Consider the following 23,452-nt stretch of genomic DNA (forward strand, 5'->3'; position numbering starts at 1 on the left):
GGAGAACGAAGTGAACCTCCAGAGCTCCCGTAGATGAAGTGTCTCGCTGCTGGTTCAGAGGTCTGGGTGTTGATGGGAGGAGTGAGGTCAGGTTCTGATGCTCTGGGTGAACATCAGTATTTTAAACACGATAAACCCTGAATTTGTATGGCTGCTGTCATCTCCATGGCAACAGTTCGCGAGGCAGGAGTTATTAGACTGGGCACATGAAACCATTCAAGAAAACATTTATCTAATTCACTATTAAACATTGATCATGGAAGGTAATCAATACTGATGACGTCAGACGGAGGATAACGACAATTTATACAGGATGGAATAAAGTGCAACGTAAATTAAAGATGAAATAAAATATTCATACACAACCAGATATCCTCCTCTTCCTACAGCCCCGCCCACCTCATGTACGTCATCGCGACAGGAGCAGTCTGATTGGTTAACTTCGTGTTTCCCGTTTCAAACTTGTGTTTCAACCGGAACCAGAAGAAAACAAACGAAGCCGTGGATGGAGAAAGTCCCTCAGACCTGCAAGCTGAAGAAGACCGTATCCTCTGTCTGAAAGCACAGGAGGAGCTGGGTCTGGACGGCAGAGGAGTTAGCAGGAGGAGTTAGCAGGAGGAGTTAGCAGGAGGTGCTAGCAGGAGGAGTTAGCAGGAGGTGCTAGCAGGAGGAGTTAGCAGGAGGTGCTAGCAGGAGGAGTTAGCAGGAGGTGCTAGCCTCGGAGTTGGTGAAGCTTTTAACCATGAAAGCAGCAGCTAAACACAAGGTAAGACAGCAGTCAACTTAGTAAGTTAATAACTATCACAACTCGCTGTTGTCCGGGGGTCGACAGCAGCAGAGATGTTGAGCTGGCTTGAGCTGCTGTGTGGCGGCTACAGGAGTCACCTCAGTCCCTGTTCTTGGCAGACTGCCGCATACTGAAGTCACAGTTTGTATTGATCTGTTATTCTTGTTGTAGAGAGAAAAGCGATGTTACACAGGAAATTACACAGCTGTAGTTTATTTGTCGCCTTTTGTAACGTTAGTCTGATCTGTTACACGACTTCATGTGTGTTATACTAATCACATTTTCTCCAGTCACATAATGACCTGACTCCATGATAGTGTGCGGACCAGAGGTTAGGGAGGACGATTCACAGTCCTCACCTAAAACACTCATCTCTGTCAGGGACGCATCCACCACAGCCGACCTGGCTCCAGGGCAACAACACAAAATATAGACTGACCAGATGTTCAGACTGTCCAGATGTTTCAGACCATCCAGATGTTTCAGACCGTAGACTGACTAGATGTTCAGACTGTAGACTTACCAGATGTTCCAGATGTTCAGACTGTAGACTTACCAGGTGTTCCAGATGTTCAGACCGTAGACTGACTAGATGTTTCAGACCATCCAGATGTTCAGACCATAGACTGACTAGATGTTCCAGATGTTCAGACTGTAGACTTACCAGGTGTTCCAGATGTTCAGACCGTAGACTGACTAGATGTTCAGACCGTAGACTGACTAGATGTTTCAGACCATAGACTGACTAGATGTTCCAGATGTTCAGACCGTAGACTGACCAGATGTTCAGACCGTAGACTGACTAGATGTTTCAGACCATAGACTGACTAGATGTTCCAGATGTTCAGACTGTAGACTGACTAGATGTTTCAGACCATCCAGATGTTCAGACCGTAGACTGACTAGATGTTCCAGATGTTCAGACTGTAGACTTACCAGGTGTTCCAGATGTTCAGACCGTAGACTGACTAGATGTTCAGACCGTAGACTGACTAGATGTTCCAGATGTTCAGACTGTAGACTTACCAGGTGTTCCAGATGTTCAGACCGTAGACTGACCAGATGTTCAGACCGTAGACTGACTAGATGTTTCAGACCATCCAGATGTTTCAGACCGTAGACTGACTAGATGTTCAGACGTAGACTGACCAGATGTTCTAGATGTTTCAGACCGTAGACTGACTAGATGTTCAGACCGTAGACTGACCAGATGTTCCAGATGTTCAGACCGTAGACTGACCAGATGCTCCAGATGTTCAGACCGTAGACTGATGGCTGTGTTGCAGGTGCTGACCTCAGGGAGGCTGACAGGAGGCCGAGGGCAGCTGAGCAGAAGACGGTGAGTGGACCGACCTGTGTTCCTGGTAGATCCTCATGAAGAACCCTGTGTGTTCCTGTTTGCTCGTCCTGACTCTTCCTCTGTCTCGTCCTGTCAGAGTGAGTCCACATCCTGGACCAGCAGCCTGCCCTGAGCCGGCCTACTCTTTGTACTCCACGGACTCAGAAGACCAGGTAGTGAAGTGAGCTGGTTCACGGTCATATTGAGCAGAATGATGGGGAGGGGAGGCACAGACTCCAGTTAGTAGACCCCCCAGACCCCACCCACCAGACCAGCTCCTGTACCCCATATAATATGAACCAAACTGAGCAGGTGTCATCGGCGTCAACACAACAGAGTGGACAGGTGACACAGGTAACACTGGAGCAGGAAGTGGAAGTGATGCTCAGGTGTGCTCTGTCCTCTCAGGTCACTGCCCTTCATCAGGGTCTGGACCGCTGTGCTGCCTTGCTCGGTGGCATCCTCCAGGCTGATGAGGCAGGTGAGAGTCGTTATCATCATCATCATAAATACAGCAGCCAATAGTTTTTAAACAATGAGCTCATCAATTGATTAGTTTACTCTGTGTGTGTGTGTGTGTGTGTGTAAAAGTCCCACCCAGCCCTCCTACGGCAGTGTCAGGTGGAGCAGCTAAATCCAGACCATCCACCTCAGTGAGGACGAAGACCATGAAGAAACCACAGAGGAAGACAGGTGTGTGTGTGTGTGTGTGTGTGTGTGTGTGTGTTTACATTAAATCACACTTCGCTGTGGTCCGGCTGTGAATCCTCTGAGTGGGATCCTGTGTGGACCACATTCTGGTTTGTGTCAGTAACAAGATCCTGGTTTCTCTCCAGTCCAGAAGAATCCTCCTTCACGTCAGCGAGGACCAGGGACCACAAGTCCAAGACCAGCACCTCGGTCTCCAGCTGCTCACTCAGGAGTGAAGCTGCATCCACCTCAGAAACCAGTTCAGACCCCGATGCAGTCTCACCCACGTTCTTCACACAGCCAAAGGCCTCAGCACCTCTCCACCCCCCACCCATCCCAGTCCCAGACCTCCAGATCTCCATCCCAGTCCCAGACCTCCGTCCCTCCATCCCAGTCCCAGACCTCCGTCCCTCCATCCCAGTCCCAGACCTCCGTCCCTCCATCCCAGTCCCAGACCTCCAGATCTCCACCCCAGTCCCAGACCTCCGTTCCTCCATCCCAGTCCCAGACCTCCAGATCTCCATCCCAGTCCCAGACCTCCAGATCTCCACCCCAGTCCCAGACCTCTGTCCCTCCATCCCAGTCCCAGACCTCCAGATCTCCACCCCAGTCCCAGACCTCTGTCCCTCCATCCCAGTCCCAGACCTCCAGATCTCCACCCCAGTCCCAGACCTCCGTTCCTCCATCCCAGTCCCAGACCTCCAGATCTCCATCCCAGTCCCAGACCTCCGTCCCTCCATCCCAGTCCCAGACCTCTGTCCCTCCATCCCAGTCCCAGACCTTCGTCCCTCCATCCCAGTCCCAGACCTCCGTCCCTCCATCCCAGTCCCAGACCTTCGTCCCTCCATCCCAGTCCCAGACCTCCGTCCCTCCATCCCAGTCCCAGACCTCTGTCCCTCCATCCCAGTCCCAGACCTTCGTCCCTCCATCCCAGTCCCAGACCTTCGTCCCTCCATCCCAGTCCCAGACCTCCAGATCTCCACCCCAGTCCCAGACCTCCGTTCCTCCATCCCAGTCCCAGACCTCCAGATCTCCATCCCAGTCCCAGACCTCTGTCCCTCCATCCCAGTCCCGGACCTTCGTCCCTCCATCCCAGTCCCAGACCTTCGTCCCTCCATCCCAGTCCCAGACCTCTGTCCTCCTGTCTGTGGTCCAGTCCTCTTCTCGCTCAGACCAGCTGCCTCTCTGTCAGCCTGACTTCCTGTCTGTGCCTGAAGCTCCGCCCACACCCTGTGACACAGAGTGTGATGTAGAGGAGGAGGAGGGGGAGGAGGAGCCTGTTCCTGTGAGGGACATCAACACCCAGAGCTCTGCCACAGACACACACACAGCTGTCAGACACACACTCTCTCATGTACACACCAGTACCAGGAAGACCAGAAACACACACCTGGGGCCTGTTCAGACTGAAGTCACCCAGAACACACAGAGCAGGGAGACCTGCAGAGCCGAGACAGTCCAGTACCTGTTGGGAGAACTCAAGGCTCTGATCGCTGGACGAGGTAACCAGTCTGTCCTACACCTGTCCCGTTAGCTCACAGGTAGAGCTGGACCTAGAGCTCCAGGACTCAGTCTGAGTCTGGACCTGGACCATCACAGAACTTATTGTTGTTTCTCTGGTTACACCCAGATGTTCTCAGACTCAGTTAGATCAGATGCTGTTGTCATGGATGCAGTGAGACAGGATGCTGTCGTCATGGATACGACCAGTTCAGGGATCTCAGCCCTGTAGACCAAAAGATATTGATGGATCTGTGTGTGTGTGTGTGTGTGTGTGTAGGCAGTGTAGCAGAGAGGCTGCTCAGTCATCTAGAGCAGACTGTGTCCTCACCACTGATGAACACTGGGACTGAAACTGATCCAGACATGAACCAGAATATCAACAGGTAACACACACACACACACACACACACACACACACACACTGTACCTTAGCTTTCCCTTTAGGTTTCACACATGGACCCTCACTAACTGGTGTGTGTGTGTCAGACAAGTGGTGATTCTGAACCAGCAGTTCAAGGAGAGAGAGCGACAACAGAACATGGAGACGCTCTGTAACTCAGAGGGTAAGTGTGTGTGTGTGTGTGTGTGTGTGTCTTTGAGACAAACTTCAGACCAGTTTTCTGACAGTGTGTGTGTCTCTCCACAGTGACTGTCCTGCAGCAGCAGCTCAGTGCTGCTCGGGCCAGGCTGCAGGATCTGCAGGGAGACCTGACAGGACTACGGGAAGCCCTGCAGGACAAACAGAGAGAGAACACAGTCCTCAGGACAGGTTTGGTCTGACATCTGAGATCTGGATCTGGATCAGTCCACCATCCACAGACCCTCACCAGTGAAGACCTGATGAGGCTCTGCGGACCTCAGTCTGACTGATAACAGCCAATATCAATAATCAATCAGTGTCAAACATTTTAATCAGCCAGTGCACACACCTGAGATCACCTCACCTGTGTGTGTGTGTGTGTGTGTGTGTGTGTAGAGTTGGCAGCAGCCAGAAGCAGTTTGGTGGAGAGTGAGCGAGAGAGGAGTGAGTTAGCCTCACTTGCCCAACAAAGACTGGAGGAGATAGGAAACCTGAACAGGTATGTGTGTGTGTGTGTGTGTGTGAGACTGCAGCAGGTGACTGTTAGGTCACAGTTAAGCCCCTCCCCTCTCTGTTCCAGGATCCTTCAGAGTCAGGACTCGTCAGATTCTCTGACACTTGTTGACGGTTCAGTGTCGGACTCAGAGACCGGCCCTGAACACATCACTCAGTACCTGAGGTCTCTGGACCAGCTGGGTCCCAACCACACTATGAGAGAGAGCGGCACCCTGAACCTGAACCCAGTCCGCCTGAGAGACCCAGGATCACACACTGAGGCTGACAGACCTGCAGAGACCTCAGGTTGTCACCAGAACCCCCATCTGGACCAGTCACATGGTTCAGACGGAGTCCAGTCCTGTGGACAGCGGCCCGAGAGGGAGTGTCGACCGCTGCTGAACTCCACTCTGTCCCAGTGTGAGACGGACTGTTCTGACTGGAGCCTGAGGTCCTGGTCCACCTTTGACACCAGAGACGAGGCCACATTCAGAGATGGTCTGGCAGCTCTGGATGCCAGCATCGCCAGTCTGCAGAAGACCATCCAGCTGGACCTGAGGAGGTGATCCAGACTCAGGTGTTCTCTTTGTTAATTTTGATCTTTATAATGTAAAGTGATATTTAAGAAATATGAAATAAAGCATTTTAAATATTTGCCTTGGTTGTCATAGAGACAGGACAGATTAATAGGTAAACAGGTGAACTGGTGAACAGGAGGACAGGTAGAGGCTTGTAAAACCTTGTCTGTCCAGTTTCTTCTTCTGTGATTGAGACGTGGTGCAGCCAGGTGTTGAAATATTACCATGACAACCAATGATCAATAATGTAACCACAGGGGAAACTGTGACTGTGACTGTCTCCAGGGAACGTACAGTAACTCACATACATGGTCAGTGATCACTTTATTAGGAACAGCACTCTGGGTCCAGGTCTGGAGACTGGACTGAAACCAGGCTGAAGTGGTCCAGAGAACAAACCAGACTCATGACAGCAACGTTTTATCAAACTGCAAAAGGTTTAATATGAAAAGTATCAAACAGGTGAGTCAGGTTCAGACAGGTAGGTGTGTGTGTGTGTGTGTGTGTGTGTGTGTGTGTGTGTGTGTGTGTGTGTGTGTGTGTGTGTGTGTGTGTAGCTCAGTTTATAAGACGACAGCTCTGAGGAAACACATTCATAAATAACTGCATATACAAAACAAACACACAACACATTCCCTTTGGCAGGCTCTATCCACACACACACACACACACTTGTACTTCTATCTTTGTGAGGACACTCATTGACATAATGCATTCCCTAGCCCCTTACCCTAACCTTAACCATCACACCTGAGAGCCTAACCCTGACCCTGACCCTGACCTAAACCTAAACCTAATTCTAACCATAACTCGAAAACCAAGTCTTGACCCTCAACATGTGATTTGAAGGTGTCTCAAAAAGTGAGGACCGGCCAAAATGTCCTCACTTTCCCAAAATGTCCTCACTCTGTTAGTAAAATACTTTTTTGGTCCTTACTATGTAGCAAGTACAAGTACACACACACACACACACACACACACACACACACACACACACACACACACACACACACACACACACACACAGCCCTTAACAGTGCAGACCAGCAGCAGTGAGCAGATCAAGGTCGTAAATGTAGGAATACATGAGGGGTGGGGGCCGATCCTCCTCAGACTGTGGGGGCTGACCCTGTGTGTTTAGGAGCTGTGGTGGAGGTGGGCGGAGCCGACCACAGCCCACCTGTGTCTGCCGTCACTCAGCTCCTCCGCCGTGTCTCCGAAGCCGTGGTAGTGTCCATAAAACTGGAAGTCCCCGGGGTCCGCTCCCATCAGCCCCCCCCAGGCTGGCCGCTGGGATACGCAGGTGCTGGGGCTCCCGCTCAGATGCAGCGAGCCGCACATGTCGGCCGAGGAGCGCCGAGTCGACCCCGCTGCTGCCAGCTGATTGGCTGTAGGGGGGGTCGCCGAGGAGAGGTGTGGGGGTGGGACGGGCTCGCTCTGGGCGGCGCAGGGCCGAGTGTGATGATGGCCGGTGATGAAGGCTCTGCTGTGATCATCTGCTTTTGAAGACAACATGAAGAGTGAAGCTGTGGAGGAGGCGCTCCGCCTCAGGTGTGATGATGTCAGAGTCTCACCTGAGCTCAGCTCCACGGTCATGCTCTCCTCCTCCTCACCTGCACTGAGGTGCTTCTGCAGTAGCACATCTGGAGCAGGACACAGACAGCCACATGTGAATGACATCATACAGATGTGCAGAGGCATTTAATCGGATCAGTTCACTGGTGCAGCTGCAGTCAGGTGGTCAGGGTGCTGACAGCCTCAGTTATAGTCTCAGAAGCAGCTGGAGGAGGAGCCGGACCCCCCCCAGTGTAGTGTACAGAGAGCGTGTATCTTACTGTCCCCTCTCCTGGCTCTCTTCTCCAGTCCTGACTCCACCACCGTCAGCAGCCTCTTCCTCTGACCACAGGGGGCGTCCCCGCCCTCATGGAGCGCGCTCAGCTGCTGCAGCTGCTTCTGGGCGCTGAAGATGAAGCGGGAACAGTCGAGGAAGCCGTGAGCGCGGGCCAGGTCTGCCGCCGTCTGCCCACTGGTGTTCCTTAAACTGAGGAAGAGGAGGAAGGAGTGAGACGTCACAGCGTGTCATTTCTGACTGAGCTCATTAACATAATCAGGCTGCATGTTGCAGGGAGAGCTGATCAGCTGCCTTCATCACACCTCAACATCCTCATCAGCTGGTCCTGACAAACTCCCTCTGCAACACTGATCAACATCTAACACTGACTCGACTTCATGTTACTCTGACGAACATCTGTAATTACTGCTAATTACTTTAAACTTTTATGGCCAAAGATAAAAAGTGACTGAGGTTTGTTCTCTACAGTGACAACATGATAATAAAGGTCATTTCAGACCAGTCATAACATTAGTCATTAAATCCTCTCTGACATTTGATGAAACGTCTCTGAACCAATCATCACATTTGATCTTCATCGTCCTCAGCACCAGACAAGGTGAAACGTTTTCATTCAAACAGGACGACTGGTTATTGAAGGTTCAATCATCTGATTTCACTACGTGACAGAGTGATGGACAGTCTGATACAGTCACTGCTCTGAGCTCTGAGACCTGGACCAGCAGGGCCCGCAGCTAAAACCAGTTCAGATCCACTCACAGGTTCCTCTGTAGACTGTTTGACTCTGAACAGCTGAAACATGACTCTGCTGTTTTCAACGCATCACGGATAAACTGTGTTTGATGCTGTGTGAATATTAGTTCACAGATCAGGCTGATGACACACACTGATTCCAACACTGTCACATGATAAAGTGTGAAACTGGCTGGAAGTGTAAAATGGTTTGTGAAGGTTTTGGGTTCAGGGTGGTGCAGTGATCAACACCTCAGAACCAGTCACCAGCCTCCAGGTGTGAACTGAAGCTGAGAGCTGCAGTTCCTCTAACAACCACCAGAGTCTGGCTCCAGCAGTGAGTCAGTCCCACAGACTCCCATGTTCAAATGTCTTTACAGCAGAAAGAAACATGTTTACAGCCTGGTACAGAAACTGTTCTGCTCTCTAGAGATCATTTCCTCCTTCATGACACCTGTAGCTGAATTTATACAACTCACCTGTTCACATTTTATTAAGGACTGAAGTGATGTAGAGCTGAGGGCGTGGCCTCTGACAGGTGTGTGTGGTCACAGGTGTGTAGCTGTCTGCTGGTGTCAGCTGGTTCAGTCAGTGAAGGGGACCTCTGTGTTTGTGGTGTCGGTTCTTCAGGTGATTTGACTTGTTGACGTCTGAGCTCCTGTTTCTACAGGTGAGTCAGCTGCTACTGTTTTATTTATGTTAGCTCTGATTAGCAGGTATCAGTGTCTGAGCTCACTACACCTGGACTGTTAGCTTAGCTCGTTAACTAGCTACTTAGCCAGCTCATGAATTAGCCTTGGGTGAGCCAGCAACAAGCCCAGCTGTGCTAACGATGCTAATGATGCTAACAGGCGCGTACCGCTACTAAACCGCCGTTCACCGAAGGCTCCACTCGCTCCTCCTCTTTGACCATATTTGGATTCGCTGGGGGTGGAGGACTCCGCCGCTGCCAAGATGGCGACGACGGAGCGGCCTCAAAACCACTCCTCAGAAACCTGCGGGTGACGTCACGGAGGCGACGACCATCTTTATTTCCAGTCTGGTTGAAACCTGGTCAAACGTGTTCTCCCACAGAACCGAATATAGATAAATCATTGATTAAGATCAGCTGTTTTTGATCAGCGGAGTCTGGTCTGGTGTTGAGAGAAGATTCAGGTCCCTCACAGTTCACTTCAGTCCTGAACCCGCTTCAGAACTGTCCTTTTACTGCCCTCTTCTGAGCTTTCAACCACTTTTCATGGTCTTCAACACATGAGGGCAGATGCTATCATGTGACCAGCCTTGCTGATGAAGACAGTGAGATGTGGGTGAAGGCTCAGGAAGTGAAGCAGACTGTAGAGACGCAGGTGTGGTGTTCAGGTGAGAGACGTTTCACTTCCTGAGTCCTTCACGTCTCATCCTCCAGCTGAGCCTGACCTCAGTGTGTTAGCACAGTGTTAGCTATCTTAGCATGCAGGTCAACACATGACTATCATCATCATCATCATCATCAGTGCTGTCTTAGCATGGAAACCAATCACTGCAGGAAATACCTCTCCAGTTTGCCAGCTGCAGAAACTGTAGGAAGCGACAGTGAACGTTCACTGGCTCAACAAAGACGCTGAAAACCGTGTTCAAACTGACACGCTGTAAAACATCAGAACGAGCAGGGTTTGTCTGTCATCCTGTCTTCACACAGCAGGTCAAAATATTAACAGTGTCTCTCTCTCTCACTCACTCACTCTCACACACACACACACACACACACACACACACACACACACTCACTCACACACACACACACACACACACACTTTACTGTGACTAACTGTCACGGTCCCAGAGGCTGAAGAGCTCATGTGGTGCGTTCACTGACACCAAGTCCACATGTTTGATTTCTCCTCAAGTCAGATCCAAATAAAAAAAATTACAGTCCATACAGAATATTACTAAATATTTATTTTTTATATAATTACTATTCCATTTTTATTTCAATTTCATTTAATTTGACTTCATCTAGTTTTTAATTCCACACCAGTCAGAGCTCATGGTTTTAATAATCAATAATTCAGCTGAAATCAAACTGACTGGTTTCAGAGAGAGTGAACACAGTCACATGTTTGGTTAAATAATTTACTTGAATTATAGTTTGTTAAATTATAACAATTATTTAAATAAGCTGGCTGTCAACTTGAAAACATGGCGTTGATTCACACCAAGCAGGACTGAATCAACTTATACTGCATATAATAAATAACACATCTCTAAATAAAAACTTTCAAGTTATTCAACCTACATTTCTGAGCTGATCTCTCATTGACACAGCTGTGCGTGTGGCCCCTGATCTCTGGCTGTTCAGCTCCAGTCTGTTCCTTCTGGACCTCATCTGATACTCCAGACCTGGATCGGGTGTTTGTACCAAACCAGACTGTGTTTTCATTGGTGCCGAGCTGTGAGACAGAGACCAGGAGGGGAGGGAGGCTGTTTCCTCCACCTGTCCACCAGTGGATCATCTGGTCTTTAATCAGCTGATAAAATAACATGATTCAGTTAATTAGAGTCAGACTGTTGATCAGAACCTGAACTGATCTCAGTGTCCATGATGATGATGATGATGAAGGTCTGAGAACAGCTGATACTGGCTCACAGAGGTCTGACAGTGTAAACACACACATGAGCTTTTCTGCCTTTATAAAACACCACAGAGTATGACAACAGTTTACGTGCTGAAGGACGCGCACACACACACACACACACACACACACACACACACACACACACACACACACACACACACAACATCACTGTGAACTGTAGTAAATATGACTCAGTCTGAACCCATCTGACATCAGCTGTAGGGAGGAGAACAGCCAATAAAACACCTGGAATATTTCTACACTCCAGGTCCAGGTGTGTGGGAGGAGATCAGCGACTAACACAACATCCTGTCAGGTGTTGTCAGGTTAACACACCTGGTGGTGAGGTGCTCTGATGAAACCTCTGTAGTTAATACACTGATGTGATGTCATCAGCTGCTTACATCGTAAACATCAGCCAGTGTGTTCGATGTCACTTCCTGCTGTGTTCTGATTTGCTGGTTCGTAGCCGCGGTCATTCTGAGACTCAGTCAGGACTGTGATGCTGGTCTCTGGTCTCCAGAGCTCAGACTCAGCTGTGCCTCACAGTAAGATCCAGGACCAGGACCAGGACATGAGCCACATCTGCTGTGACTTGTCTTTAGTAGTGTAACTGTAGTCTTGGACAGGTGATGGGTTCAGGGTCTGTAACATTTAAAGACAGGTACCGTGTCACTGATCCAAATCCACAAACCTGCTCCCAGATCAGCATCAACAGTCTGACCTCAGCCCATCGACGCAGCAGTGGTCTGGAGGAGGACTGGGCTCATCCTGAATGAATCTTCACCGTGTTGTCTCATGGTTAAATCTCCTCCATCATTATGAGGCACATTCACTCACAGTGAACCAGTTTCCTCCCAAACAGCTGATGTGACACGAGCAGAGAAACACTGACACCACAGCAGCAGAGTCGACGGTGTCAGCAGCCAATCACAGGCCACCGCTCAGTGTCTTTCATGTCTGATTGACTTGATGTTAGATTCTGATCAAACAGGAGATGCAGCAGCAGGTAGAGCTAGGTCGCTGTTTGACTGATTTACTGACTGATGGCTGACACACACTGAGACCACACAGCAAACACGGCTGCTGTGGTTCACACTGAGCATGACAGAGCTGCTGCGCCTGCACGCAGGTCGCGCTGCACCAGACTTACTGTGGTTTAGCTCCTGCTATCAACAGCACCTGGATACACTCCAAGCTACCTGAGCGGGCCGCCTTGTGGATGGGAGCCTCACCTGCAAAGTCCTGGAAACACGACGTAGAGCTCCGTCAGTAAAGGTAACAGTGAAGGCAGCATGACGCAGCAGTGATGGTGCGCTCAGGTGTCGCTCACCTGCCGGTTGACGTCAGCTCCGGCCTGAGTCAGCCACACTACGCAGTGAGGGTGTCCTCCAAACGCCGCCGTGTGCGTCGGTGTCTGGTTGAAGCGGCTGGTCACAGAGTTCACCTGACAACCCAGCTGCACAAGGTGCACCACACACTCCAGCTGTGAGCAGAACAGAAACATCTGCTGGTGAAGTGTCAGGCACAGTCTTCAGGTGTGAACAGATTCACCTGTGCAGTGAGAGGGGCTGGTGTAAATGAAGCAGCAGGCTGTGCTCATGTTGAGAGGTGTACCTGAGTTTTACCTGTGATAAACATCAGGTTTAACATGATGCATTCAGGTGCAGCCCTGTGGAAAGTTAATTTTGATGTTTACAGTGTCACGCACTGTTTCAGGTGAGAGCTGTAAGGACCCTTGTGACATGTTATCATGTCCTGAAGCTAAGGTTTTCTCTTTCACGTCATAAAACACACACTTCCTGGTTGCCTGGGGATGTTTTGGCGCCTGAATTTCTATTGGCTCCTCTGGAACCAATGGAAATGTTGTGGCTCCTCACTTTGTTTTTTCGCCCTGAAAACTTTATTGTACAGTAACAATGTGACAAACTGTGTTAGCGCGGGAGCCCACGCTGACAGCTCGTTAAACATCGGCCTGCTCAGGTGGCGCCTGCTGCTGTTTCCCGCCACGTTAGTTACTGGCGTGGTTCAGGTTGACTGCAGGCACTGAAAGCAGCGGGTTACTGTAGACAGGTTACGTCTCCACACGACAGGAACCATCGCCGACAGCTTCAGCCTGTAGGAAGATTACCTGCCGCCAGGTGAACCTCTTAGCCTGCCTCGTGTCGTCACCCTACCTGTCCGTGGTGAGCAGCCCAGTGCAGGGGGGTCCAGCCGCAGCAGGAGTCCTCCGCGGCCAGATGGTCCGGGAGCTGCCGTGACAGAGAGACCAGGGCGCCCACATCTCCATCCCGGCAGGCGCGGTGGATGGGGAACCGGCGGATGAACACCTCATCCCGGGAGAAGTCGGTCTCTTGTCCCGCAGACATGAAGGGACCCTGGCTGACGGACACGGTCCTGTCCCGCGGTCCCGGGCCCATAAAACGGGCTGAACCGTTCAAACACAAAGGAAGCGGGGATGAGCCTGTCTGCCCGGCGGGAGGGCCGCAAAACCCGGACTGGATCGCATCGGGGCGTCCGGCTTGTTGTCCGCGGTTCGGGATAAAAAGCGGCCGGGAACTCCTTCAGCCGTCGTGCCCCCTGGAGGTCGGTAGAAAACTTTGAAAGATACAAGTAAGTTAGAGGATTATAGTTTTATTATGATTAACAAGTGAGCAACAGCAGGCTAATTAACACGGAGACGTCATAATGTTGTTATGGTGCCAGGCTACAGTGTAAGTGGCGGTTTATTGATGCTAAGATAACCGCTAATGCTAACAGCCCCACAGGGAGAGCAGCAGAAGAAGAAACACCGACCACAAGATGTCAGCCTCGTTGGGCGGGAAACCGCTGGCTCAGAGTCACGGAGCAAAGGTAAGAGCAGCTGCTCAATGCAGGATGACGGCCCTCAGGCACCCAGGTCAAAGGTCAGCAGCGTGTTTAAAGAGACAGAAGCAAGAGGAGTAAGTGAAGGTAAATCTGAAATGAAGATTACAGAGACAGCTGAACTGGGGGGGTGAGACTCTCACTGTCTAAGACCTGGGCTGCCGTCAAAAAGTCAAAACCATCTCCTTTCCTGACCACTCGGAAGGAAACCGTCACGAGGTCAAGGACAGATTGAAGGAGAGGTAAGAAGGACTTAGGAAAGACAATGGTGATACAGCTTTTTCTCAGGTTTTTTCTTTTACACCAACTTTATTTATAACACGAGAATGATAAACTTTTGGGTAAAAAGACTTTTCAACCACAGCCCAGGTCCTACACCTGTGAGCTGTGAGGGTCGAGGAAGGTGTGCCAGGTGTGGGTGGAACATGAGGAAGAGAGGACGTGACGTCATGAAAGGTAGAGTTCAAAATAAGAGCACACATGTAGAAGCTTTGACGATGGAGAACCAGAGGAGAGGGAGAGATACAGCTCAGAGATCAGCCGCCAGAGGCCGGAGCAGGGGTCAGTTAACAGCGTGGTTCAGTCCATGACCCAAAACAGACCAGACATCAGCAGGAATTATTAATAGGATATGAGTTTAACAGCAGAAGCACAGAGTTAAAGAGCTCAGAGTAAAGTCAGAACAACGTCATGACTGAGGTGAAGGACACACAACCTGGAGGACCGACAACAACAGTGACACATCAGGACTGAGACACAGTGGGGTGGAAACATCCAGCAGCTGGTTGATGGTCGAACATGTGACCTGTGGCACTGTCAGAAGAATAAAACAGAAACTGCAGGACTGAACTGACTCAGCACTGAAACATAAAGACGAGAAAATGTGTCAGTGAAGACATTTTAGGTTTAGAGACCCGGGTCCCTCAGTCCAGCATCAGAGGTGCAGTACTGCTCCTTAAACACCAGGTGTCACCCACCACCAAAGAAGAAGTCTGTGGTTGACCTGTTCAAACCATCCTGCTGTCAGAGGTTACCTGGAGACACAGCCCTCACAGGTGACCTGAGACACTGAGGCTGTAAACTGTCTTATCACTGAAAACCTGAGGAACCAGGTTCCTGTGGGGTGTCAGGGGTCTCACCTCTCAGACCTGTTGTCAGGTCCAGGTCTCTCTGAGGTTCCTCTCTCCTCTTCCAGGACGCCTTTGTCAGAGTGAGAAAGAGAGATTTAGAGAGGCTGACCACAGAGGTGATGCAGCTCAGGGACTTCCTGCCCAGGGTCCTGAACCTGGACCTGACTGAGATGCTGCATCAGGCTCGAACTGCTGAGACAGGTAGGCTGCTGTGAACCTGGACCTGGAGGCGGGAAGGACACTGATGATGATTACATCAATTTATAGGACAATCAGTGTCCTCAGTGGTGAGGTTACCAGCTCACCCAGATGTTTGTAAGGAACCTTAATCCAGATGTGGTGTAAATATGCCTTTGATACAGAGACCAGGTTCTGAACAGCTGAGGTGATGAGAACTACTCTGAGCTCATGTCAAATAAAGGTTTAAGTTTTTTATATCATTAATTACATTACATTATATTATTAATTATATTTTATGTAATTATAACTTATATAATTATTACATTTACATCACTCATTATATTTTATATCATTCATTATATTTATATTATATGTAAACATTGTTATTCACAGACTGGGAGGTGCAGACAAAGAACTGATGTAAATATCAGTAAATTCACAGTGAATTGATGTAAAGAGAGAGCTGTCAGTCAGTAGGACGTTCCTGCTCGTCTCCACTGCTCTCACTGGTTTCAGTGGAACTCTGACAACTCAGCTTGTATTAAACTGAGATCAGACCGATTTATTCAATTCAATTCAATTCAATTTTATTTGTATAGTGCCAAATCATAATATACATTATCTCAAGGCTCTTTACAGGGTAAGGTCAAGACCTTACTTTGTTACAGAGAAAAACCCAACAGTTCCCACAACGAGCAAGCGCTTGGCGACAGGGGGGAGGAAAAACTCCCTTTAACAGGAAGAAACCTCCAACAGAACCGGGCTCAGGGTGGGCGGCCGTCTGCCTCGACCGGTTGGGTTTATCAATTATCTCTGTTCTATGATAATCCAATTAATGATGTTATGTCATTAATAATCCACAAATTAATGTGTTTTTTTCTAAACATTAAACTCAGTTATTTTACAGAAAGTGTGTTAGCGTTAGCATGTTAGCAGGTAGGAGGACTACCACCAAGTCTACACCCTCAGGTCCACTTTATTCACTGTGTGTGTGTGTGTGTGTGTGTGTGTGTGTGTGTGTGTGTGTGTGTGTGTGTGTGTGTGTGCAGTGAAGAAGCAGCTTGTGCAGGAGCAGGAGCAGCTGCGACAGGAGTGTGTGCACCTTCAGTCCAGACTGGACGCAGTTCAGTCTGACTGTCAAAGAGAGAGAGAGGTGAGAGAGGGCAGGTTCAAAGTGTGTGTGCGTGTGTTTCTGTAGGTGTATGTGTACACTGCTCTGAGATCAGAAAAGAGTGGGTCATTTCAGCTAAACAAAAATATCTGCTCTGTTTTACTGACATACAACCATTATTTTACACCTGTGTGTGTGCGTGCACGTGCGCAGGAGAAGCTGCTGTTAAGTGAGCAGCTGTGGCAGAGTGGAGCAGAGCTGCAGCAGCAGGCAGACTTCTGCTCTGGTCTGGGATCAGCTGCCTGCAGTCTGCTGTGGAGCTGCTCCGGCACTGAGGACACGGTCACACGCTGGCTGGTTGATGTGAGTGTGTGTGTGTGTGTGTTACACTCCTCTCACTGACAACCAAGGTAAACAGAAAACATACACAACACAACAGAAGTGTTTCCAGGGGACATTAAACAGTGTTGTACCAGAATGGGACACTTGTATGAATAATAATAAACATACTGAAATATGTGCTGTTCACTGTGTAGAGTCCCCTGGAAACACTTCTGTTGTGTTGTGTTTGCAGCTCACGTGCTGTCAAACTGTGTGTGTGTGTGTGTGTGTGGGGGGGGGGGGGGCAGGGGAAGCTGCAGGCCTTTCTGGCTGTAGCTGCTCAGACTCTGGAGAGCTTTGTCAGGTCTTTGGATGCAGAGCTGAAGACTCAGACTGAGGACCAGGACTCCCAGGAGCACCGGTTTGTGTTGGCTGTGGCTGGAACCATCACCAGTGAGTCCCCAGATCAAACAGTAGCTGATGTTTCAGCGGCTCACAGCGGCTCCAGACCACACGTCCCCCACTCACACTTGTCTTTGTCTCCCACCAACCAGACATAGCGGCAGTACCGTGTGGGCGGGACTTCCTTTCCAGCTCAGCCCCTGCCCTGCTGGACACTCTGATGAAGCTGCTGCAGCTGATGAAGCCTGGTGTCTTCCCCAAGCTGAAGGTGTAGGTGGAGCTGCTGCTGTCACTGAATCTGTGTGTGTCTTTGTGTGTGTGTGTGTCTGTGCTGACCCTGCTCTTGCTGCTGCAGGTTGATGCTGATGGCTCTGTACAACATCAGCATCAGTGTTAAAGGGCTGAAGCTCATGAGTGAGAGCCCAGGACTCTTGCCGCTCATCTGGACGCTGCTGAACGGTGAGGACACACACACTTCACTGATACACAGCGACGACACAACGACACTCCACAGGACAGGGACCAGGGGCCAGCTGCTCAAAAACACCTCAAGTTAAGATTTTGAGTTAAGGTTTCCTTAACATGAAAACAGTTGAATTAAACACACTTAAGTCTAAGAGGTAAGGTTTCCTTAAAGTGTTCACGGAAGTCTTTAAGGTTTTCTCTTATCTTAGTTTAATACTTTAGGAATCACTTGAAGTCAGTTAAACCTTAGTGACCAAACTAAGGTAAAATCTAAAGGTTCCTCTGACTCTGAACTTAACATGATGAGTTTATGATAAATAAAGAACCTGAAGAAGAGAGTTTCAGACCAGGAGACATGAACCACAAGGACCTGGTTCTACATCAGGTCTGACCTCAGGTCAGTTTATGATCAGAATCAGAATCAGAATCAGTTTTATTGCCAAGTATGTTTTCACATACAAGGAATTTTTTCTGGTGATTGGTGCAATTGATCAGCAACAGTGGGGCTCTCTAGCCTTGTTGATGAGGCTAATAGCAGATGGGAAGAAGCTATTTTTGTGGCGAGAGGTTTTGGTCCTGAAGGACCGCAGCCTCCTGCCAGAGGGGAGTGTCTCAAAGAGTTTGTGTCCAGGGTGGGAGGAGTCAGCTACAATCTTCCCTGCACGCCTCAGAGTCCTTGAGGCGTACAGGTCCTGGAGGGATGGAAGATTGCAGCCAATCACCTTCTCAGCAGAGTGGATGATACGCTGCAGTCTGTTATTGTCCCTCTCCGTGGCAGCAGCGTACCAGATGGTGATGGAGGAGGTGAGGATGGACTCAATGATGGAGGTGTAGAAGTTCACCATCATAGTCCTTGGCAGGTTGAACTTCTTCAATTGCCTCAGGAAATACATCCTCTGCTGAGCTTTTTTGATGAGGGAGCTGATGTTTAGCTCCCATTTGAGATCCTGTGTGATGGTGGTTCCCAAGAAGCGAAAATGCTCCACGGTAGCCACGGGGGAGTCACACAGGGAGATGGGGGTGGGTGGGGCTGGGCTCTTCCTGAAGTCCACTATCATCTCCACTGTCTTCAGAGCGTTAAGCTCTAGGTTGTTCTGCCTGCACCAGGTCACCAGACGCTCAGTCTCCCACCTGTAGGCAGACTCATCGCCATCAGAGATGAGTCCAATGAGAGTGGTGTCGTCTGCAAACTTCAGGAGCTTGACAGACTGATGGCTGGAGGTGCAGGTGTTGGTGTACAGGGAGAAGAGCAGAGGAGAAAGAACGCAGCCTTGCGGGGATCCAGTGCTGATGGTCTGGGAGTCAGACACGTGCTTTCCTAGCTTCACGTGCTGCCTCCTGTCAGACAGGAAGTCGGTGATCCACCTGCAGGTGGAGTCAGGCACGCTCAGCTGGGAGAGCTTGTCCTGCAGCAGAGCCGGGATGATGGTGTTGAAGGCAGAGCTGAAGTCCACAAACAGGATCCTGGCATAGGTCCCTGAGGAGTCCAGGTGCTGGAGGATGAAGTGGAGAGCCATGTTGATGGCGTCGTCTACAGACCTGTTGGCTCTGTAGGCAAACTGCAGGGGGTCCAGGAGTGGGTCAGTGATGGATTTGAGATGGGACAGGACAAGGCGCTCAAATGATTTCATGACCACAGAGGTCAGGGCAGATCCGACCAACAGCTCCATGATGATCTATGGTTTTATGTCACATGGTCTTTCTGCTCAGGTGTAGTCCTGGTGTTTCATGTCCACAGATCAGCAGTCACATGATCAGAGGTCACATGATCAGAGGTCACATGGTGTGCCTGATGAAACCTGTGGTGAAGCTCCCCTCAGAACACCAGGAGGATCAGATATCAGCTAACTCTCTACTGTGACCAGCTTCACTAAAGTGACAATGGGTGTAACAACTAATCAATGGTCTCCGTGGAAGACCATTAGGATTTACTGATGTAAAATCACTTTCCCTGCTGGAAATAGGGTGACCATTTCCACAACACCAAAAAGGAGGACATTATGCGGCATATCAATAAATTACTATGGTGTACATAGGACTCTGGTATACTCTCATTTATAGTACTATTGTGAGTGGTTTAAAGATGATGTTTGTGGAACTGAATAGGCTACACAAACATACAGTGGCCGGACAGGGCATTGAAAATCCGGACTGTCTGGCCTAAAGCCGGACGCCTGGTCACCCTAGCTGGAAATACCTCAACTTTTTCCTTAATTAAGTGACTCTCTCAGTTAAGGAGAAAATAAACCTTAAGGGTTAAGTGGAAAACTTAAGGTGTTTTGTGTAACTGGTCCCACCCCCCTCAAGTCAGGACTGGGTCGTAGATTGGGATTAAAGCAGGAAACATTACATGACCTACATGTGTGACGTGGTCCATCAGTGGGTCAGCTGTGTTAGTGGGCGAGTGTATGACAGGGTGGAGGTGGAAATAAAGATGTAAAGGGGAGGAGATCCAGAGATGGAGAGAGACAGAGAACGCTGATCCTGGACGCTCCCTGGAAGGACTAGACAGGTGCGCTCAGGTGCACTGATGTAAACTTGACCTACCAGGACCTGAAGGGACACACAACACACACAAGCAGTGCTGAGGATCTGACACAGGTCTCCAGGCCCTGGAAGAACCGGAGGCCCGACACACTCAGCCTGAGCAAGGCTCCACTGAGGAGCAGCTGGTGTGTGGAGGTTACTACACTGTGTGTGTGTGTGTGTGTGTGTGTGTGTGTGTGTGTGTGTGTGTGTGTGTGTGTTGTGTAGCTGCAGGTGTATGAGACTCAGGTGTGATGTTGTGCAGTGTTGGCTCAGACTCCACAGTCTCTGCAGCTTCGTGGTAGAACTTCGTCTCTGTGTTAGAAACTGCACAGAGCCCAGATCCAGGTCCACATGAGCTGGAGTGTTTGAGACTGAATCACACCTCGCTATGCTGCATCATCATCATCATCATCGTCATCATCATCAGCCTCCAGGCTGGACTGAGTGTGTCCACAGGGAGAGAGCAGTGAAAAATACATCGGTGTTTGTGTTGGAGGTTGAGGTCTCACTGTCTGCAGCTCACACCACTGATAAATCAGCTGATCAACAAAAACATCAATAATCCAGTCGTCACTTCAGTCTTTCTCAATCAATAATGTCAAGTATTATCAGTTTGTAACTGATCATAAATGTGGATTTGATTTGTCACGTGACAGTGAAGTGTGGATAAAACAGGATGTTTTAGGACGTCAGTTATAATGAGCACTTTGTACTGTTCTCTCATCTTATAGGCAATAATCAATGAATCAATGAAAATGATCATAAGCATTACTATGGATGGACCCCTGCAGACTGAGTCCTGTAAGAATCAGGTCCACCTGTCTCCACCTCTGATCTCTGACAGATGGAGACTGGGAGGTGTGTCTCCACTCTCTGCGTCTCCTGCAGTCGCTGCTGCTGGATGAGGAGGTGCTGCTCCTGCTGGGCTCCTCTCTGCTGGATCCAGACCTCCAGGCTCGCGTCAGCCACCTCACCTCTAGCATGGAACCAAGCCTGAGACTGGCTGCCCAGCAGACCCTGGAAGACCTGCAGGTGCTCCAACAGGTACCAGGCTCATCACACCTGTTGTTTTAAACTAAGAATACAGACACTGGTCAAACTGTAATTCAGCATCTCACTGAAGGTGACTGTCACCTGGCTCAGCACCTCCACCTGTTGTGGTCTGGTGCAGTGATGGAGCTTCTCCTCGTCTCTGGTAGTAAAAGCTCTGCAGGCAGCAGAGGATCAGCTGTACGTGACTTAATATGACTTTTATATGTGAGACGTTCACTTAACTCAGAGTGAGAGGATCAATCACCCATACATCGTTCACTCATCCATCCATCCAGCCATCGTTCATCCATCCATTCACTCATCCATCCTCAGACACAGTGGAGAGTTGTTACCATGGAGATATCCTTTTATCTACACTGCTTTATAAAGACAATTATAACGAAACACTGACATGAAATAAGTTAAAATGTAGATGGAGACTGAAGCTCTCAGACTTTTACCTTCAGCAGGTGAAGGTGAAAACACTGCAGTGCCTTGTGGGTAATACTCAGGCTTTTTATTTTGTAAGGGTGTCAGGTTATTGTTAAGTTCTAATTAAAATGATGACTGACTCATTGAGACTCAGACAGTAAACACAGTGTGTTTCCAGGGTTGGGGTGTAAACAGAACAGCCTCTGATGTGGATCCAGCATCTTCAGTCCAGTCCTGGTCCTGAGTTCTCATCCCTTCACAGGAGGTGGTCTCTGTTGAACCTCCACATCAGTAAAACCTTGTTGTTTCCTGTTTGTGTTTCTCCTCATTGAGCATGACACAGGTTTGTTCATATTAAACATGTTTGTTCGCTGTCTTCCTGTTTCCATAGAAACAGCTTTCTGACTGATACAGTGGGTTCAGTATTCAGACTCCTTCACTGCTTACACTCTTCATGATGTTGTACAACTGATTTTAAAAACTCACAATAACAAAGTGAAAACATGTTTTTACAAATTGATTAAAGATCAGTCTGTTGAGAAAGTGTTGAGCCTTTGTGTCTCTGTGGGCAGTTAAAATCACAAACACATCAAACAGAACAAAGTGAGGCGACCTCTCTCCTCACCGCTGATCTCAGAGCAGCTTCAGGATCTGAAGCCTGTCTGTGTCCATCGTGACTGACATCACTGATAACAACCTCCTACATCCTCGTGTCGTCTGATATCACTGATTACAACCAGCTACATCCTCGTGTCGTCTGACATCACCGATAACAACCTCCTACATCCTCGTGTCATCTGACATCACTGATTACAACCAGCTACATCCTGGTGTCGTCTGACATCACCTATTACAACCAGCTACATCGTGGTGTCGTCTGACATCACCTATTACAACCAGCTACATCGTGGTGTCGTCTGACATCACCTATTACAACCAGCTACATCCTCGTGTCGTCTGACATCACCTATTACAACCAGCTACATCCTCGTGTCGTCTGACATCACCGATTACAACCAGCTACATCCTGGTGTCGTCTGACATCACCGATAACAACCAGCTACATCCTGGTGTCGTCTGACATCACTGATTACAACCAGCTACATCCTGGTGTCGTCTGACATCACCTATTACAACCAGCTACATCGTGGTGTCGTCTGACATCACCTATTACAACCAGCTACATCGTGGTGTCGTCTGACATCACCTATTACAACCAGCTACATCCTCGTGTCGTCTGACATCACCTATTACAACCAGCTACATCGTGGTGTCGTCTGACATCACCTATTACAACCAGCTACATCCTCGTGTCGTCTGACATCACCGATAACAACCTCCTACATCCTCGTGTCGTCTGACATCACCGATTACAACCAGCTACATCCTGGTGTCGTCTGACATCACCGATAACAACCAGCTACATCGTGGTGTCGTCTGACATCACCGATTACAACCTCCTACATCGTGGTGTCGCCTGACATCACTGATAACAACCTCCTACATCGTGGTGTCGCCCGACATCACCGATAACAACCTCCTACATCCTGGTGTCGTCTGACATCACCGATTACAACCAGCTACATCCTGGTGTCGTCTGACATCACCTATTACAACCTCCTACATCCTGGTGTCGTCTGACATCACCGATAACAACCTCCTACATCCTGGTGTCGTCTGACATCACCGATAACAACCTCCTACATCCTGGTGTCGTCTGACATCACCGATAACACCCTCCTACATCCTGGTGTCGTCTGACATCACTGATAACACCCTCCTACATCCTGGTGTCGTCTGACATCACTGATAAC

General features: G+C 49.3%; 3 protein-coding genes across 6 annotated transcripts; 2 read left to right on the plus strand and 1 right to left on the minus strand.

The window, feature by feature from the left end:
* The first annotated feature begins 107 nt into the window (after positions 1 to 107).
* ccdc14 (coiled-coil domain containing 14) lies at positions 108 to 6,299 on the plus strand. Its single transcript, XM_071465039.1, has 11 exons — positions 108 to 766; positions 2,074 to 2,126; positions 2,224 to 2,299; positions 2,535 to 2,607; positions 2,718 to 2,819; positions 2,963 to 4,318; positions 4,597 to 4,702; positions 4,806 to 4,882; positions 4,966 to 5,088; positions 5,296 to 5,398; positions 5,480 to 6,299. Exons 1-11 carry the CDS (start codon positions 743 to 745, stop codon positions 5,958 to 5,960), a joined length of 2,574 nt encoding a protein of 857 aa, XP_071321140.1. The 5' UTR covers positions 108 to 742; the 3' UTR covers positions 5,961 to 6,299.
* A 91-nt stretch (positions 6,300 to 6,390) lies between these two features.
* LOC139609447 (ankyrin repeat domain-containing protein 10-like) lies at positions 6,391 to 13,104 on the minus strand. Its single transcript, XM_071464023.1, has 5 exons — positions 12,789 to 13,104; positions 12,505 to 12,657; positions 12,325 to 12,416; positions 7,808 to 8,013; positions 6,391 to 7,615 (listed from the first exon to the last, which is right to left on the minus strand). The coding sequence occupies exons 1-5, from the start codon at positions 12,822 to 12,824 to the stop codon at positions 7,110 to 7,112; spliced, it is 993 nt and encodes a 330-aa protein (XP_071320124.1). The 5' UTR covers positions 12,825 to 13,104; the 3' UTR covers positions 6,391 to 7,109.
* Positions 13,105 to 13,470: 366 nt separating this feature from the next.
* Positions 13,471 to 22,181, plus strand: hsf2bp (heat shock transcription factor 2 binding protein). 4 transcript variants are annotated; one of them, XM_071464018.1, is made up of 10 exons: positions 13,471 to 13,757; positions 13,932 to 14,024; positions 15,232 to 15,367; positions 16,396 to 16,499; positions 16,671 to 16,820; positions 17,087 to 17,231; positions 17,333 to 17,450; positions 17,536 to 17,639; positions 21,019 to 21,218; positions 21,817 to 22,181. In XM_071464018.1, exons 1-10 carry the CDS (start codon positions 13,479 to 13,481, stop codon positions 21,880 to 21,882), a joined length of 1,395 nt encoding a protein of 464 aa, XP_071320119.1. In that variant the 5' UTR covers positions 13,471 to 13,478; the 3' UTR covers positions 21,883 to 22,181. The 4 variants fall into 4 exon arrangements, with proteins under 4 accessions (XP_071320119.1, XP_071320120.1, XP_071320121.1 ...); XM_071464022.1 differs by having other exon boundaries at positions 13,643 to 13,784; XM_071464019.1 differs by lacking the exon at positions 21,817 to 22,181 and having other exon boundaries at positions 19,384 to 21,162.
* Positions 22,182 to 23,452: the final 1,271 nt, after the last annotated feature.

This window comes from Trachinotus anak, unplaced genomic scaffold (genome assembly GCF_046630095.1).
Source record: "Trachinotus anak isolate AG129_WGS33_773 ecotype Australia unplaced genomic scaffold, CSIRO_AGI_Tana_v1 ptg000026l, whole genome shotgun sequence".
Classification (NCBI taxonomy): domain Eukaryota; kingdom Metazoa; phylum Chordata; class Actinopteri; order Carangiformes; family Carangidae; genus Trachinotus; species Trachinotus anak.